General features: G+C 40.9%; 1 protein-coding gene across 2 annotated transcripts; it reads left to right on the top strand.

The window, feature by feature from the left end:
• Nucleotides 1-6,904: 6,904 nt before the first annotated feature.
• Nucleotides 6,905-17,005, top strand: LOC307251997 (myosin heavy chain, fast skeletal muscle-like; the record flags this gene model as incomplete). Of its 2 annotated transcripts, none has more annotated exons than XM_080029510.1 (39): nt 6,905-7,111; nt 7,190-7,330; nt 7,435-7,591; nt 7,687-7,714; nt 7,795-7,894; nt 8,012-8,104; nt 8,188-8,251; nt 8,333-8,431; nt 8,524-8,627; nt 8,749-8,887; nt 9,030-9,148; nt 9,424-9,573; nt 9,672-9,842; nt 9,942-10,242; nt 10,367-10,437; nt 10,541-10,628; nt 10,759-10,876; nt 10,960-11,083; nt 11,201-11,337; nt 11,419-11,674; nt 11,758-12,000; nt 12,079-12,255; nt 12,334-12,479; nt 12,577-12,667; nt 12,759-13,148; nt 13,236-13,362; nt 13,454-13,572; nt 13,657-13,853; nt 13,988-14,171; nt 14,296-14,461; nt 14,854-14,978; nt 15,174-15,482; nt 15,562-15,765; nt 15,855-15,980; nt 16,074-16,244; nt 16,331-16,435; nt 16,527-16,622; nt 16,744-16,875; nt 16,985-17,005. In XM_080029510.1, 39 exons carry the CDS (start codon nt 6,905-6,907, stop codon nt 17,003-17,005), a joined length of 5,796 nt encoding a protein of 1,931 aa, XP_079885636.1. The 2 variants fall into 2 exon arrangements, with proteins under 2 accessions (XP_079885636.1, XP_079885635.1); XM_080029509.1 differs by having other exon boundaries at nt 7,187-7,330.

The following is a 17,005-nucleotide window of genomic DNA, read 5'->3' as shown; positions in this document are numbered from 1 at the left end:
AAGTATTAAGCTGGCGCGGCACAGCATTGCTGACAGTGTTTTATCGCTGTATAATATGTTGGCAAGCTATAGCCTAATACTGTGCAGTAAACAGACAAATTAGGTGACAGTTTCCATTTAAGAGCCTAAATTATTACCAGATCCATTTTCCTCAAGTGATAACAGTTTAAATTATTATATAATTTTATATTCATATTAGGCTATTTAACGAGGCTCGTCTGTGACTTTAGGATCGCACAAGTGAACTGTAACGATAGGTTACAACCATACAATACAAATAGGTTTATTAATCTGAATGTAGAGCATGTCACGATGTGTTAGGTGGCCGCCTATATGAACGGACCGAGGGCTGAGAACAAGGCTACTGATCAGATAAATGATCGGTCAAACGTAAAATCATCAGTACATGATAAAAACATCCCGATGGAAATTTCTATGGATTGATTTTGCTTCAAACTGTACAGGGACGCGTGTGACAGTGACACTCTTTCTTCAGTCGGAGCTGCAGCGTGAAGTGAAAACAAACTCAGGGTAGGTCTAACCACCTCCCGAGCAGGTTAGACCCATGGCGTATGTTGCCGCAGTAACTGACTCTCGGTTGCGCTGAACCTGCTACCTGAAACGGAAAACCCAGAGTTTCCACTAACTCAGAGCGAACAAACTCTGGGTTGCCTCAAAACCAGCTACCTGAAACAGGCCTCTGCACACACACACAGATGAGTGTGTTTGTGTGTGTTTGTTTCGGCCCTCATACGTTGTATTGTTGTAGGCCTCAGTGTGGCTTGTGGAATCAACCTCCAAAGAATGACAGCGTTAGTTCATCTCTTCCAGCCTCTCGGCCCCCGTTCCGCAACGGTTGCATTTTACAGCAGGGCGGAGGGCCGAAATTCCGGCATATTCCCGGCTTTCACTGTCTGTGTAAAAGGGGCTAGTGCGTGAGCGTCCACTAGCTCTGCTGCACCTTCTCTCTGCTCTGCTGCTGCTCCAGCTGTCCGGTGAAATATGCACTGCTTCTATTTTTGCTGGATGCCGGCGGAGCTCACCGCATCAATTTAGCATAGAACACATCGAGATAGACAGGAACACAGACGCCGACAAAACAATGACACCTCCGGTTAATTTTCTAAATAAGACACTCGGTGTTCACTGCAGGTAACAATCTCAAAACAGAGACACATACAAGCATGTCCACTGTTCTTTTACTCGTTCGGATGGGAACAATAACCTTCCGTGCGTTCGTTGTTGTGTAAATACCATATAGGAGAATCATATTATCAAGAGCGATCGCCCATCACTTTTATTACCGCGGGAACTCCTCTGTCTCGCTACTCCAGCTGTTCAGCGGAGCTGGCCGTGCCTGCTTTGAAAACGGAGCCGGTGGGTGTTTACGGACGTGGGCGCACGGAGCAAAACCGTTGGAGACCTCACGCGCAGCCAGTGGAATTCCGGGGGCTGGAGAGGGAGGAGTCAGCCCCGGTTCTACGGGGGTGCATGAGCATGCATTGCACCCTCAAAAAAAATGTTTACACCCTCAATTGAAAAAAGGAGGGAGTGATTTTTTTTATAAATAGGCCTATGATAAAAATTATAAAATACTTGCTCACAAAACAAATTTTAATTAACCTTTGACCATTTCCATTAAATACCGCTGTTTTCTGCATTTATTTTGTTCACTAAACCGATACGAACGTTATTATTATTCGACTGACAACTGTGACTAAGCGAACCCATCTCTACAAGTGCGCTCCGCTCTGCCCCACCCCGCCTGAACTATTTCGCTTTCAGCGATTGCAGTGCAATGGTTATTCAGCATAAAGTTAAAACACTCGCTCGCCCAAGACTGATGTTAAACCGAAACACAAAAGCCTTACGTGAGCGAAGCAGTGATTGACCCGGTGAAACATGGGGTGAGACTGTGACTGTGGGTAACGGTGTCATCACCTTGCCGGTGAGAAAAGCTCTGTGGCTTAACGGCTAAAATGATAACCGGCCGCCGGGGACATCATGACCGCTAACGTCGTTCAGGGGAGGCTTCCGCGATCGGATTTCATTTCACGAGCATGAAAACACAGAGCCATGTCGGCAAACTGATAGCGCGACGAGAAAAAAATAGAGTGCGCCGCCTCCCTCCGTTAGTTTCAGTCTACAGCCGAAAACAATACAATCACCACCTAAACATGGACATCGTTTAAATAAAGACTCTTGTTTTTATGATCATTAGGGCTTTGATGCAAATTCTGAAGTCTGAACATTTCGGTGGCAGCTGTGGTGCAGTTTTTTTCAGCAACTCACACACATGCTTGCCCATAGGCGTAGATTTGGGGTGAGGCGGCGGGGGGAGGGGGCACAGGGGACGTGTCCCCCCAATAATCAGAAGAGATAGCCTACATTTTTCCCCCTCAAAAAGTAATAAAGACAACCCTATTCTCCCCAAAAGAGGTAAAAATAACAGTTCAGGATGTTGAAACATTGATATCTCTCCTAATTGTTAATACATTCCCCTTTACGTAAAGTGTCATAATAGTTCACACTACTGCTGTGTCATGAACAGTGTTGGGAACGTTACTTTGAAAAAGTAATTAGTTATAGTTACTCACTACTTGTTCCAAAAAGTAACTGAGTTAGTAACTGAATTACTTTATAATAGAAGTAACTAGTTACCAGGGAAAGTATCTATTTGCGTTAGCCTACTGTAAAAAAAAAGTTGTCAAAATTTGGATTTTTCTGAGCAGTTTTCACAAGTCAGTTGAAATGAGTAGAACAGACAGGTAGGCCTACTTGTAGGCTACGTAACCTTCAATATGTATTGCACATCAACAGACAGCAAGAGGTTTATCCTGCACTTCAAGTAGCCTATTTTGTTCTCAACAAAAGTAGTAGAGGAAACTGCTGAATGTACCGTGCTGATCTGCTATATCACTGGATTCACTTCAGGGGTGTTGGCTAAAACACCACTTAAGGCCAAACACGTCAGATGTCATGAAGCATGAGACGATGAGAGGAGGAGTAAGGATTTATCCTATGTTTATTTCCTTCTTTAACTTGCAGAGCAGCATACATATCCCAGGAAAAGAACAATAGCAATATTCGGCTCGTGATGACACGCTAAACAGCTGTTACAACCGGCGAATCGCGGCCGTTTAATAACGTGCATAAATTATAATTTATAGAGATCGGGAAACTCCATGCACTTACTCACAAGGGCGATGCAAACAAACTCAGGGAAAGCACGTTTCAACCGTGGATTGATAGGTGGTTACTGTGGCAACGTGCACGCTCACACAACAGAGAGAGAAAGAAAAATAAACTTCACTAAACAGGCGCTCCGGCTGACTGACGTGACGGCGCTAACTGACACTTATAATGTCATCCACACTGAATAAAACACAACTTAAAACACACCGGTCTCCTCACTAGCAGTTTGTGTAGTATGGAGCCAGGGGTGCGTTCGGATTACACAGTTTATTCAATCAATTCATAGTAACGCACCGCATTTAACGTTCAGTAACGATAACGGTGCTGTAACGACGGAAAAAGTAATTAGTTAGATTACCCCGTTACTGAAAAAAGAACGGCGTTACCTACATTCCCAACACTGGTCATGAATAGTGAGTCCTAACATTTTTTTTTGAACAATACAGTATAGTAAATATTTGAAAGCAATACAGAATGCCTGAGAGCCTTACTGCTTTTTATAACATTATATTAACGTCACTGGGAGCCTGTTGTCTTTTCCTTAACAGAAATGTAGACATGTCCGCCATAAATAATTAAATACAGAAGGCATAAGTACATCAACATTCACCCGAATGCACAAAATGGTATGTTCAAAGCACATTTTTTTTGGGGGGGAGTACCCCCATATGACCAAAATCTCATATCCCAATATAGGAATTTAATTTCCCGATAACGATACATATGACAATATAACATATTTTCTTTTAATTCAATTAATAAATAAATATAACAATGTCATATAAATAATAAAATTCTCAACAAATAAAGTATTTACCCATATTTGATTATTTTCTGCTTTAATTCAAACGCAAATTGTCAAGCATTCAACAAAATAGAAAATGCAAATGTGACATTTGAGTAATTTATGGCCGTGTGGTGTTTCAGGGCACAGAATTGACTGAATTGGTGGATTCCTCCTTAGCTTAGCTCTTTAGCCTAATGGAGCTATCCTCTTTAGATGAGGCTGCGACGGCTTGTACATTCACCCCGCGGAGAGGGTGACCGCCCCGGGGAGCGCAGGAGCTTCTCACCGCTGAGAGAGCCGGGAAGCGCTTGACAGCCCGCGGGGACAGCAGCGGAACTGCACCGCGTTAGCTCGGCTGCTAACCCCCGCGAACCTGTCAAGCGACTGCTCTGTCAGCGGGGATATATGATCCTCTCCCCAGTGAGAGTGAAAAAGGAACAGCTGCACGGGGGAACCCGGTAGCCCCCTCCCTCTACTCATTCCTATGGCCATATGGTCTTTCCCCTTCTATCAGCTTTAACCTGTTGAACATTCACATTCTATTCTGTTCCATTAAAAATATCCTACTTTTCCTTATGACAAAAAGAAATACAAATGTATCATCCCCTTAACAATCATATGCACAAGTAAAAAGTTGCATCATGTTCACTTATCACAACAAGACCTGTAGACTGAAAATATCAGCGTCTCAGCCGGTGATCTCCTCCTTCAGCTTGAGGGAAACCTTGCCATTTCCTCTTGCCAAGCATGAAACTAACACTTGGATGCAAATTAAGTCATGTACATTTCCTGGGGTTGTGGTTAGGCTCATAAAGCACTAGCACAACTGAATTGTGTGCATGCATCAGTATCTGTTTTGATGAAAATAAAAGCATTTTTGTTCTATTCTGTGCATCAGACAGACAACTGAAAAGTGCAGCTTAAACATTATTTTATGTTAACACAGTTTTACAACCAGGGCCACTGGGAAATGGGCAATTTGGAGAAGTATTAATATAAATATGTTCTACAAGTATAAATCATGTAAGAAAAATATGTGTAATATATATAATTGCTTTCATTTAATGGAAAGCAGGAAATGGAACTTCAACACTGAAATCCAAAATGTCAGAATGAAGTGCTAACACAACACTCAATTAAACAGATGTCAAATGATTTTAGTTATCCACACCATGTTTGACATTTGGTTCCATGTTTAACTCATGCTGCATAAGGGAGCCAAAGATGTGTCAGCGTGGCACTATGTACATGTTAGGTATTTTATCTTTGAGTTACTGTATACAACCAATAAAGAATGATTGACCAATCTGTCTGCTCTGTCTGTAGCTAGTAGCTGTTTACTGAACATTTTTCATAACAATCAAATAAGTTTAGTTTGTGTGTTCACACTGAAGGTGAAGCAATGTTTCACCTTTTGTAATTTTTATGAATTTGACCAATTTGTGTTTGCAGTGTTGTGGATGAGTAGTGAAACTAGTAGGTTTGCAGTCACTTGCTGGCAGTTCAGTACTATACAGACATGTTTGCATAGTGAATTAAGTACCATCAACACTTCATTACACAGATGTCAAATGATTTAGTTATCCACACCACATATCGCCTTGGGTTACATTTTAACTGTGCTGCATAAGCAAGCCGGATTAAATAAAAGGACCCAAAGATGTGTCACTGGGATCTGAAACAACCACATTTAAGGTTGTTTAACATAATGATTTATGTTCTACAATTATAAATCATGTAAAAAAGGAAATGGAACTTCAACACTGAAATCCAAAATGTCAGAATGAAGTGCTAACAACACTCAATTAAACAGATGTCAAATGATTTTAGTTATCGACACCATGTTTGACATTTGGTTCCATATTTAACTCATGCTGCATAAGGAAGCCAAATATGTGTCAGCACAATTCAAATACTGTACTTAATAATTAATCACGAAAATTCAGAAAATGTTTTTATTTTTTGGCTCTCGGGCCAGTGAAAATATACAAGGGGCTAGTAAAAAGCTTATCTACTGGCCAAGTTGGGAAAAAATATTACGTCAAACCCTGCTGGGACATGGGCAATTTGGAGAAGTGTAATATAAATGATTTATGTTCTACAATTAAAAATCATGTAAAAAAAGTGAGTAGTAAACAACACCATGTTTGGCATTTGGTTCCATATTTAGCTCATGCTGAATAAGCAAGCCAGATCATATAAAGGGAGCCAAATGTGTGTCAGTGTGTCAGCCGGCCAGAGCATTGTGTGAGGACCTTAGGTTACCCCAGCTTGTGGTAAGTGTTTGTTTTCATTAGTATTTGAGGAATTTGTTTAAAATATGAAGTAATTACTATATTTATAAAGTACATCTTGCCAAACTTTAACCAATATCTGAATATATGGATTATGTTTTCAACAGGATTGAGGAATATAAAAGATTTTTCACAGAGAGAGGCTCAGGTATGAACCTCTTTTAACTGTCTTAGATTTGTACATACTTTGTGTGAAACATTTCATTTACTTGTTATTTGCCTGGTTATTGTTCATCTTATTACTTTCAACTCAGTCTAGAAAATGTTTAGAATGGGCTAATGTTAAGTCTTTGTAATGAAGCAGGAATAACAGTTTGATGGAAAGATGGATATATATATATATATATATATATATATATATATATATATATATATATATATATATATATATCCATCTAGATGGATGGATGGATGGATGGATGGATGGATGGATAGGTAGGTAGGTAGGTAGGTAGATAGATAGATAGATAGATAGATAGATAGATAGATAGATAGATTTGTTTGTTAATGTCTATTATTCAGTTTAACTTAGTTATTTTAGTATCATGTGACTTGAAGTTATTAGTTTAAAAAAAGATGAATAAGAATACTCAAATTTGCAATTACCTTACAGAAGTAACAAGCAACCATGAGTACTGACGCTGAGATGGAGGCTTACGGCAAAGCTGCCATTTACCTCCGTAAGCCAGAGAGGGAGAGAATTGAGGCTCAAACCGCGCCTTTTGACGCCAAGACTGCCTGCTATGTGGAAGATAAGGCGGAGTTGTTCTTGAAAGGACAAATACTCAAGAGGGATGGTGGCAAAGTCACTGTCAAAGTCTTGACCACTCAGGAGGTTAGTATCATAAAGTAAAAGTAATCTAGGAATGTTTTATGATCAGTTCTCATCGTGACAAATGTCTTGTTCCAGGAGGTGGTAGTTAAAGAAGAACAGGTCTTTCCAATGAACCCTCCCAAGTACGACAAAATTGAGGACATGGCCATGATGACCCATCTCAATGAAGCCTCTGTGCTGTATAACCTCAAAGAGCGTTATGCAGCATGGATGATCTACGTAAGACAATCTGCCTAATGAGAAAAGAGAAATGCTGAAAATGGCTACACTTGTACTTGTGTGAATCTTAAAGTTAACTGTTGAATCTCTATGGTTACTTTCAGACCTACTCTGGGCTGTTCTGTGCCACTGTGAACCCCTACAAATGGCTCCCAGTGTACGATAGTGAGGTTGTAAATGCCTATAGAGGCAAGAAGCGTGTGGAGGCTCCACCCCACATCTTCTCTGTCTCTGACAATGCGTATCAGTTCATGAGTGCTGGTAAGTTATAACAACTCTAATATACAAATTACCATTTTATCAGGTTTCACTGGCAAGAAAAACATAGTAAATTCTATTGTTTTTATTTCTAACAGATAGGGAGAACCAGTCTGTCTTGATCACGTAAGTTTCACATTTGTTGACTTTGTTTACAATGATTAAATACTTTGAAGAAATTCTCATAAGTCTATGTCTATCCCCAGTGGAGAATCTGGTGCTGGAAAGACTGTGAACACCAAGCGTGTCATCCAGTACTTTGCAACAATCTCAGTAGCAGGCGGACAGAAGAGGGACGAGTCAAAGGTGTGATTATGTTATTGTATGAGTATAATTCAGTCTTATTTGAACGAGATATCTTTCAATGGAAAATAATTATAATAATAGTAATTTTCTGGTATCAATTCTCTATTTAAATTACAGGGGTCACTGGAGGATCAGATTATTGCAGCCAATCCCCTGCTGGAGTCCTATGGTAATGCCAAAACTATTAGGAATGACAACTCTTCTCGTTTTGTAAGTACGGAGGGATTTTTATAACATATACTATAGAAATTCCAAATGTGCCGTGACATTAAATATTCCTATGTTCCAAACAGGGTAAATTCATCAGAATCCATTTCGGCAAAACTGGCAAACTGGCTAGTGCTGATATTGAGACATGTAAGTAACAATCCTCAGAGAGCATACAAATGTCTTTAACTGTGAGTTGGGCAGGCTGTGACGAATGAACAATGTTTGTAGATCTGCTGGAGAAGTCTAGAGTGACATACCAGCTTTCTGATGAAAGAGGCTATCACATCTTCTTCCAGTTGATGACCGGCCACAAACCTGAGATAGTTGGTAAAAGATTGAGTATATGCACAATGTTTTTTTCTTATTTAATTTGGATACATGACAATGCATTGAATTTTTCACAATTCTTTGATCTTCAGAAATGTCCCTCCTCACAACCAACCCCTACGACTTCCCCATGTGTAGCATGGGTCAAATCACCGTGAAGAGCATTGATGACAAAGAAGAGCTGGATGCCACTGATGTGAGTGAACTTCAATTCAAAATATTGGCATTTATTATGAGCAGTAAATGCAACATCAGAACTGCTCTTTTAAAATAAGTTTCTAAATTGATTATTGTGTGGACAACTCCTTTGAAAATAGAATGCTATTGATATCCTGGGCTTCACTCATGAAGAGAAGAACAGCATCTACAAGATGACTGGTGCTATTCTTCACCATGGTAACATGAAGTTCAAGCAGAAGCAACGTGAGGAGCAGGCTGAGCCTGATGGCACAGAGGGTGAGAATTTCATGTTAGCTCAAAATGCATAGCTTAGAAACAACAGTAGGCCTATTACATGTCCTAGTCACTAAGGTATCTGTCATGATGGACAATCACTGTCACATACTGTATTTACTGAAAATCTCTGAAATATTTTCAGATGCTGACAAGGTTGCTTACTTGCTGGGTCTGAACTCCGCTGACATGCTGAAGGCTTATTGCTTCCCCAGAGTGAAGGTCGGAAATGAGTTTGTCACCAAGGGACAGACTGTACCTCAGGTAATCAGGATATACTGTTTAAAAAAAACATTTTAACTTTAAGTAAAATAAAACTGAGATGTGTAATCCCTCTTTGTTTAGTAACATCAGATGCCGTCTGTGAATTAGCTCTACTTTTATATTTGTTTAACAAATAACATTGAGTAAAGTATGAAAGTATTTTCCTTGATTCTTTCGTCTTATCTCACTGGAAGTAGTTCAAAAATACCAGCAATCCATAATTTTACAAAATAGCTGACTGAATCAAATATTTTTTTTCTTTGTTTTTTCTTCAGGTGATGAACTCAGTGCCTGCCCTGGCCAAGTCTATCTATGAGAAGATGTTCTTGTGGATGGTCATTCGTATCAACCAGCAGCTGGACACTAAACAAGCAAGACAGTACTACATTGGTGTGCTGGATATTGCTGGCTTTGAAATCTTTGATGTAAGATTCATTTAAAACAATCAGCAGCTTAAACCTTTGATTTCAGAATAATTACTGTGGTGTGGAAGATATTATATTGATTATTTGTCCCCTCACAGTTCAACACCATGGAGCAGCTGTGCATCAACTTCACCAATGAGAAACTGCAACAGTTCTTCAACCACACCATGTTTGTACTGGAGCAAGAGGAGTACAAGAAGGAGGGTATTATCTGGGATTTCATTGACTTTGGCATGGACTTAGCTGCCTGTATTGAGCTGATTGAAAAGGTAATGATTCCATTTTTGAAATTAAATGTATTTGTTCTGTTGGTCTATATTAGGCAACATCTAGCATTTAATGACATACCTCTTCCTGCTTTTTTCAAGCCCATGGGCATCTTCTCCATCCTTGAAGAGGAGTGCATGTTCCCCAAGGCCTCAGATACATCCTTCAAGAACAAGCTGTATGACCAGCATCTTGGAAAGAACATAGCATTTGAGAAACCAAAGCCAAAAAAGGGCAAGGCTGAGGCCCACTTCTCCCTGGTGCACTATGCTGGTACCGTGGACTACAATATCGCTGGCTGGCTGGACAAGAACAAGGATCCACTGAACGATTCCGTTATCCAGCTGTTCCAGAAGTCCCCAGTTAAACTGCTGGCCAGTCTGTATCCTCCTGTTGTTGAGGGTATGATATTGACTTTAGCAAACTAAAACATACTTTCACTGTATAAGTTTATAAGAGCAGCATGTGTTCATGTAAATTGTATTTATTGTTCTAACAATACATGTCTACTTAAAATCGTCAACAGAGACTGGCGGTGCAAAGAAGGGAGGCAAGAAGAAGGGTGGTTCCATGCAGACTGTGTCTTCGCAGTTTAGGGTAATGTTTAACACTACATTATAGTATCAAATCATATCTCAGTTTATACCAAAACTCACAATTGTTGCACTTTTTGACACGAGTTACCATTTTGGATCTACAGGAGAACTTGGGCAAGCTGATGACTAATTTGAGGGCAACCCATCCTCACTTTGTGCGCTGCCTGATTCCCAATGAGTCAAAGACTCCAGGTACATAGAGAACGTAATGTATTACAGATGTGTTAGTGTTGTTGATATGTTTTATTTTACTGTGTGCTGCTCCAACAAGGAGACTTACTAATTATTTCAAATATGTAATTAAGAAATGTCATTTGTATAGGATTGATGGAGAACTTCCTGGTTATCCACCAGCTCAGGTGTAATGGTGTGCTGGAGGGTATCAGAATCTGCACAAAAGGTTTCCCAAGCAGAATCCTCTATGCTGACTTTAAGCAGAGGTAACAGTGTCTATTTTAACAGAAGTTTGATGTAGAGTATTAAAAGAAAATTCTCTGACTGACCATTTACTCTCATTAAAAAGGTACAAGGTGCTGAATGCCAGTGTCATCCCTGAGGGCCACTTCATTGACAACAAGAAGGCTTCGGAGAAGTTGCTTGGGTCTATTGATGTTCCTCATGATGAGTACAAATTCGGACACACCAAGGTAAGAATCTTGCTTTACGTATGTTACTTACGTGAGTTGGTATGGAATTTGTTAGTTTCAGAGGGTATTCACTATGTACTTCATCCTGTATTAATTCAATTGTATTTCATCATTCAGGTGTTCTTCAAGGCCGGACTGCTGGGTCTCCTTGAGGAGATGAGAGATGAAAAGCTATCATCTCTGGTCGGAATGACTCAGGCTCTGGCTCGTGGTTATCTCATGAGAACAGAATTTGTGAAGATGATGGAGAGGAGGCATGTTAAAAACAATCAATTCTGAATAAAGGTACGGAAATTACAAACAACACTTCCATAACAGCAACTTCTTCTCCACAGGGAAGCTGTCTTTACAATCCAGTACAACATCCGCTCATTCATGAATGTGAAACACTGGCCATGGATGAAGGTGTACTACAAGATCAAGCCTCTGCTGCAGTCTGCTGAAACTGAAAAGGAGCTTGCTAGCATGAAGGAGAACTATGAAAAAATGACAACAGACCTGGCTGCTGCTTTAGCCAAGAAGAAGGAACTGGAGGAGAAGCTGGTGTCCCTCTTGCAGGAAAAGAATGATTTGTCGCTGCAAGTAGCATCTGTAAGTAGACATCAACTGACTGTTTTACCTTTTTAAGTTTTTCAGAATTGATTGTTAACCTCTATTTTCATGAAATGAATTAGGAAGGAGAGAATCTGTCAGATGCCGAGGAGAGATGTGAAGGACTTATCAAGAGTAAGATTCAGTTGGAGGCCAAACTCAAAGAGACAACCGAGAGATTGGAGGACGAAGAAGAAATCAATGCAGAGCTCACTGCCAAGAAGAGAAAGCTGGAGGATGAATGCTCTGAGCTCAAGAAAGATATTGATGACCTGGAGCTTACCTTGGCTAAAGTGGAAAAGGAGAAACATGCCACTGAGAACAAGGTTTGAAAATATGAATATTATATTGCAGGTCAAGTAACATTAGAGTATTACTATTTAACATCTTTCTGAAAAACATAGGTGAAGAACCTGACCGAGGAGATGGCCTCTCAGGATGAGAGCCTGGCTAAGCTGACTAAAGAAAAGAAAGCCCTTCAGGAGGCTCATCAGCAGACTCTTGATGACCTTCAGGCAGAGGAAGACAAAGTCAACACTCTGACCAAAGCAAAGACCAAGCTTGAACAGCAAGTGGATGATGTAAGTTTACAAATTCACTTTCGAGTGGCAAAGCAAAATTCTTCATGAGCATAACTTATAACTTATATGAATGTTCAGCTTGAGGGTTCTCTGGAGCAAGAGAAGAAGCTGCGTATGGACCTTGAGAGATCCAAGAGGAAGCTTGAGGGGGACCTGAAACTGGCCCAGGAAAGCATCATGGATCTTGAGAATGACAAGCAGCAGTCTGATGAGAAAATTAAAAAGTAAGTTTCTTTGTGAATTTTAACAAAAACCTGTCTTTTGAATGAGGTGTTCCACTGCTTGAACTCTTACTATGAACTCTATCAATTAATCTCACAGGAAGGACTTTGAAATCAGTCAGTACCTTAGCAAGATTGAGGATGAGCAGTCAATGGGTGCTCAGCTTCAGAAGAAGATCAAGGAGCTTCAGGTGACATATTGTCTTACTTAAAACATACCTCATCTATTTTGTGTTTATGAAGCGAAAGTTCACTGAAAGGCAACTCACCTACATTCAACAGGCCCGTATTGAGGAACTGGAGGAAGAGATTGAGGCTGAGCGTGCTGCTCGTGCCAAGGTTGAGAAGCAGAGAGCTGATCTCTCCAGGGAACTTGAAGAGATCAGTGAGAGGCTTGAGGAGGCCGGCGGTGCCACTGCTGCTCAGATTGAGATGAACAAGAAGCGTGAAGCTGAATTCCAGAAGCTCCGTCGTGACCTTGAGGAGTCCACTCTGCAGCATGAAGCTACTGCTGCAGCTCTTCGCAAGAAGCAGGCTGACAGCGTTGCTGAGCTGGGAGAACAGATTGACAACCTCCAGCGTGTCAAGCAGAAGCTTGAGAAGGAAAAGAGTGAATACAAGATGGAGATTGATGACCTCTCCAGCAACATGGAGGCTGTTGCAAAAGCAAAGGTACAAATCACAAGTAGAAAAGCAAAATAAGGTAATTCATCTTCTATAAAAATGACTTCGTGATCTGATCTTTGTTTTCCTCATTAGGGAAATCTTGAAAAGATGTGCCGTACTCTTGAGGACCAATTTAGCGAACTGAAGACCAAGAATGATGAAAATGTTCGTCAAATGAATGACATTGGTGGACAGAAAGCACGTCTCCTGACAGAAAATGGTATATAAGTAATCAGTCGATGAAGTGTTGTGTATATTTGAGCAAAATAACACAAAATAATGTGACATTTCATGACATTTTTTCGCAATAGGGGAGTTCAGCCGTCAAATTGAAGAGAAAGAAGCTCTTGTGTCCCAGTTGACCAGAGGCAAACAGGCCTTCACACAGCAGATTGAAGAGCTGAAGAGACAGATTGAAGAGGAGGTTAAGGTAAGAAAAAGCTAGTTGTGTACAAATCAAATGCATGTGTGATATTTAGAAACTTTGCAAACTGAAAATGATTTCTTACACCAGGCCAAGAATGCTCTTGCCCATGGACTGCAATCAGCCCGCCATGACTGTGACCTGCTGAGAGAGCAGTTTGAGGAGGAGCAGGAGGCCAAAGCTGAGCTGCAGCGTGGAATGTCAAAGGCCAACAGTGAGGTGGCTCAGTGGAGATCTAAGTATGAAACTGATGCTATCCAGCGCACTGAGGAGCTTGAGGAGTCCAAGTGAGTACAATTCAAACAATTAAATGGCGTGACCGATTGTAATGTTAATCTTGTATCTAAAAAATTTATAATTATTTGTAGTTCATTCATGTACTAGTTTTTCACAAAGAGATCAAATGCACCTTTTCAAACAGGAAAAAGCTTGCCCAGCGCCTTCAGGAGGCTGAGGAGCAGATTGAGGCAACACATTCCAAGTGTGCTTCTCTGGAGAAAACCAAAGAGAGGCTCCAAAGTGAGGTGGAGGACCTCATGATTGATGTGGAGAGGGCTAATGCTCTGGCTGCCAACCTCGACAAGAAGCAGAGGAACTTTGACAAGGTACCAACACTCACTTTGTTTGTCCCAGCCATAGCAACAAAAAATAATATGCACATATTTATATATGTTTTTTATATTACCATTTACTAAATGACCAACTGATCTGTATCAATGGTGTTTTCAGGTCTTGGCAGAGTGGAAACAGAAGTTTGAGGAGGGTCAGGCAGAGCTTGAGGGAGCTCAGAAGGAGGCTCGTTCTGTTGGCACTGAGCTCTTCAAAATGAAGAACTCCTATGAAGAATCTCTGGATCAGCTGGAGACAATGAAGCGGGAAAACAAGAACCTGCAGCGTAAGTTTTTGCAACATTATATTCTATTCAACACATGGTGGTGGTAGGATGGCCTAGAGGAAAGGTGGCCGACCAGTAACCATGAGTTCGCTGGTTCGATCCCCGGCACCGGACAGGCTGGTATTATGTCAACGGTGCCCACCATCTCTACCATTGTGTCCTTGAGCAAGACACTTAACCCCAAACTGCTCCAGGGCTGCTGTACTTCGGCTGACCCTGCACTCTGACCCCCTCCGAAGTGTGGTAACTTGAGAGGGGATATGCGAAAAGACAAATTTCAATGTAACCATTAACTAATAAAAGTAACTTAACTTAATGGATGTTTTAGAACGAAGCATCCATATTTCACATATAAAGGCTTAACAACATAAAACACATGCATCTTTCTACAGAGGAGATCTCAGATCTGACTGAACAGATTGGTGAGACTGGCAAGAGCATCCATGAGCTGGAGAAGTCCAAAAAGCAAGTGGAGACCGAGAAGTCTGAAATCCAGACAGCTCTTGAAGAGGCTGAGGTATATTTAAGAGGATATCTTAAAAAAATGCAATTATAAATATTATTGACAAACATATTATAAACCCTGTGCAGCCGAACTGACTCTTTCGTTCTTTCTTTCTTTCTTTCTTTCTTTCTTTCTTTCTTTCTTTCTTTCTTTCTTTCTTTCTTTCTTTCTTTCTTTCTTTCTTTCTTTCTTTCTCCTTGTCATTAGGGAACTCTGGAACACGAAGAGTCTAAGATCCTGCGTGTCCAGCTTGAGCTCAACCAGATTAAGGGTGAGGTAGACAGGAAGCTGGCAGAAAAAGATGAGGAGATGGAGCAGATCAAGAGGAATAGCCAGAGGGTGATTGACTCAATGCAGGGCACACTGGATTCTGAGGTCAGAAGCAGGAACGATGCCTTGAGGATCAAAAAGAAGATGGAGGGAGACCTGAATGAGATGGAGATTCAGCTTAGCCACGCCAACCGCCAGGCTTCTGAGTCCCAGAAGCAGCTTAGGAGTGTCCAGGCACAGCTGAAGGTATTATAAGACACAGGTGTTGTTACACAGTGGTCAGTATAAATAAATGTTGGCATTAATTTTGATATGTTTTCACTAGGATGCACAACTGCACCTTGATGATGCTCTCAGAGCACAGGAGGATCTCAAAGAACAAGCTGCTATGGTGGATCGTAGGAATGGTCTCATGGTAGCTGAGATCGAGGAACTTAGAGCTGCTCTGGAACAGACAGAGAGGAGCCGCAAAATCGCTGAGCAGGAGCTGGTGGACGCAAGTGAGCGTGTTGGACTTCTGCACTCTCAGGTGAACACTTTTTCAACATTTCTCCACTAATTTACAAATCTAAATATTTGTCAGGCAAGTGATAACTTAACTTATTTCTGATCTTTTAGAACACAAGTCTTCTTCACTCCAAGAAGAAGCTTGAGAGTGACCTGGTCCAGGTCCAGGGTGAAGTGGATGACACTGTTCAGGAAGCAAGGAATGCAGAGGAGAAGGCAAAGAAGGCTATCACTGATGTAGGATTACATTTCACATGTTCTTAATTTTAGTTTCAAAAAGAAAGAGAGGTGCTTTTCCCAGACATTTTTCATTAACATTATTTCCTCTAGGCTGCTATGATGGCTGAGGAGCTGAAGAAGGAGCAAGATACTAGTTCTCACTTGGAAAGGATGAAGAAGAACCTGGAGGTCGGTGTTAAGGACCTGCAGCACCGCTTGGATGAGGCTGAGAACCTGGCCATGAAGGGTGGCAAGAAGCAGCTCCAGAAACTTGAGTCTAGGGTAAGAAATTAATGATAAGAGTTTGTACAGCTTAAGCAAGACTTTGAAAAAGTTTCGATACCTTATGTCTTTATTGTGTTCTATAGGTGCGTGAGCTGGAGGCCGAGATTGAGGCTGAGCAGAGACGTGGAGGAGATGCTATTAAGGGTGTCCGCAAATATGAGAGGAGGGTGAAGGAGCTTACCTACCAGGTACAACCACATTAAGATTTAAACATGTAAACATCTACTACATGTATATCATTGAGAACATTTTACCATGCAAATTTTATTTGTATAACAGACTGAAGAGGACAAGAAAAACGTTGCCAGGCTGCAGGATCTGGTTGACAAGTTGCAGCTTAAGGTTAAGGCCTACAAGAGGCAATCTGAGGAGGCGGTAAGGGACAACATATATATTTTTAACACTAAAAACTTGATGTTGTGTCAGATTTAACATACACATAGAAGACCTTGGATCTTTTGGATAATCAAAAACGTCCATTTCTATCTTACTCCAGGAGGAGCAGGCCAATGTACATCTCTCCAAGTGCAGGAAGGTTCAGAATGAGCTAGAGGAGGCTGAGGAGCGCGCTGACATTGCAGAATCACAGGTCAACAAAATGAGAGCAAAGAGCCGTGACTCTGGCAAGGTAAATATACAACTGCGTTTTGGCACAGAAAAATACATTTTAAATTAAAAAGTACTCAACATGTATTTTGTTACCTAATCAAACCCTTTGTTATTTGTGTGTGTTTTAGGGAAAGGAGGCGGCTGAGTAA

The sequence above is a fragment of the Ammodytes marinus genome (assembly GCF_949987685.1).
Source record: "Ammodytes marinus genome assembly, chromosome: 6".
Taxonomy (NCBI): Eukaryota; Metazoa; Chordata; class Actinopteri; order Uranoscopiformes; family Ammodytidae; genus Ammodytes; species Ammodytes marinus.
This window is presented reverse-complemented; position numbering and strand designations above follow the sequence as displayed.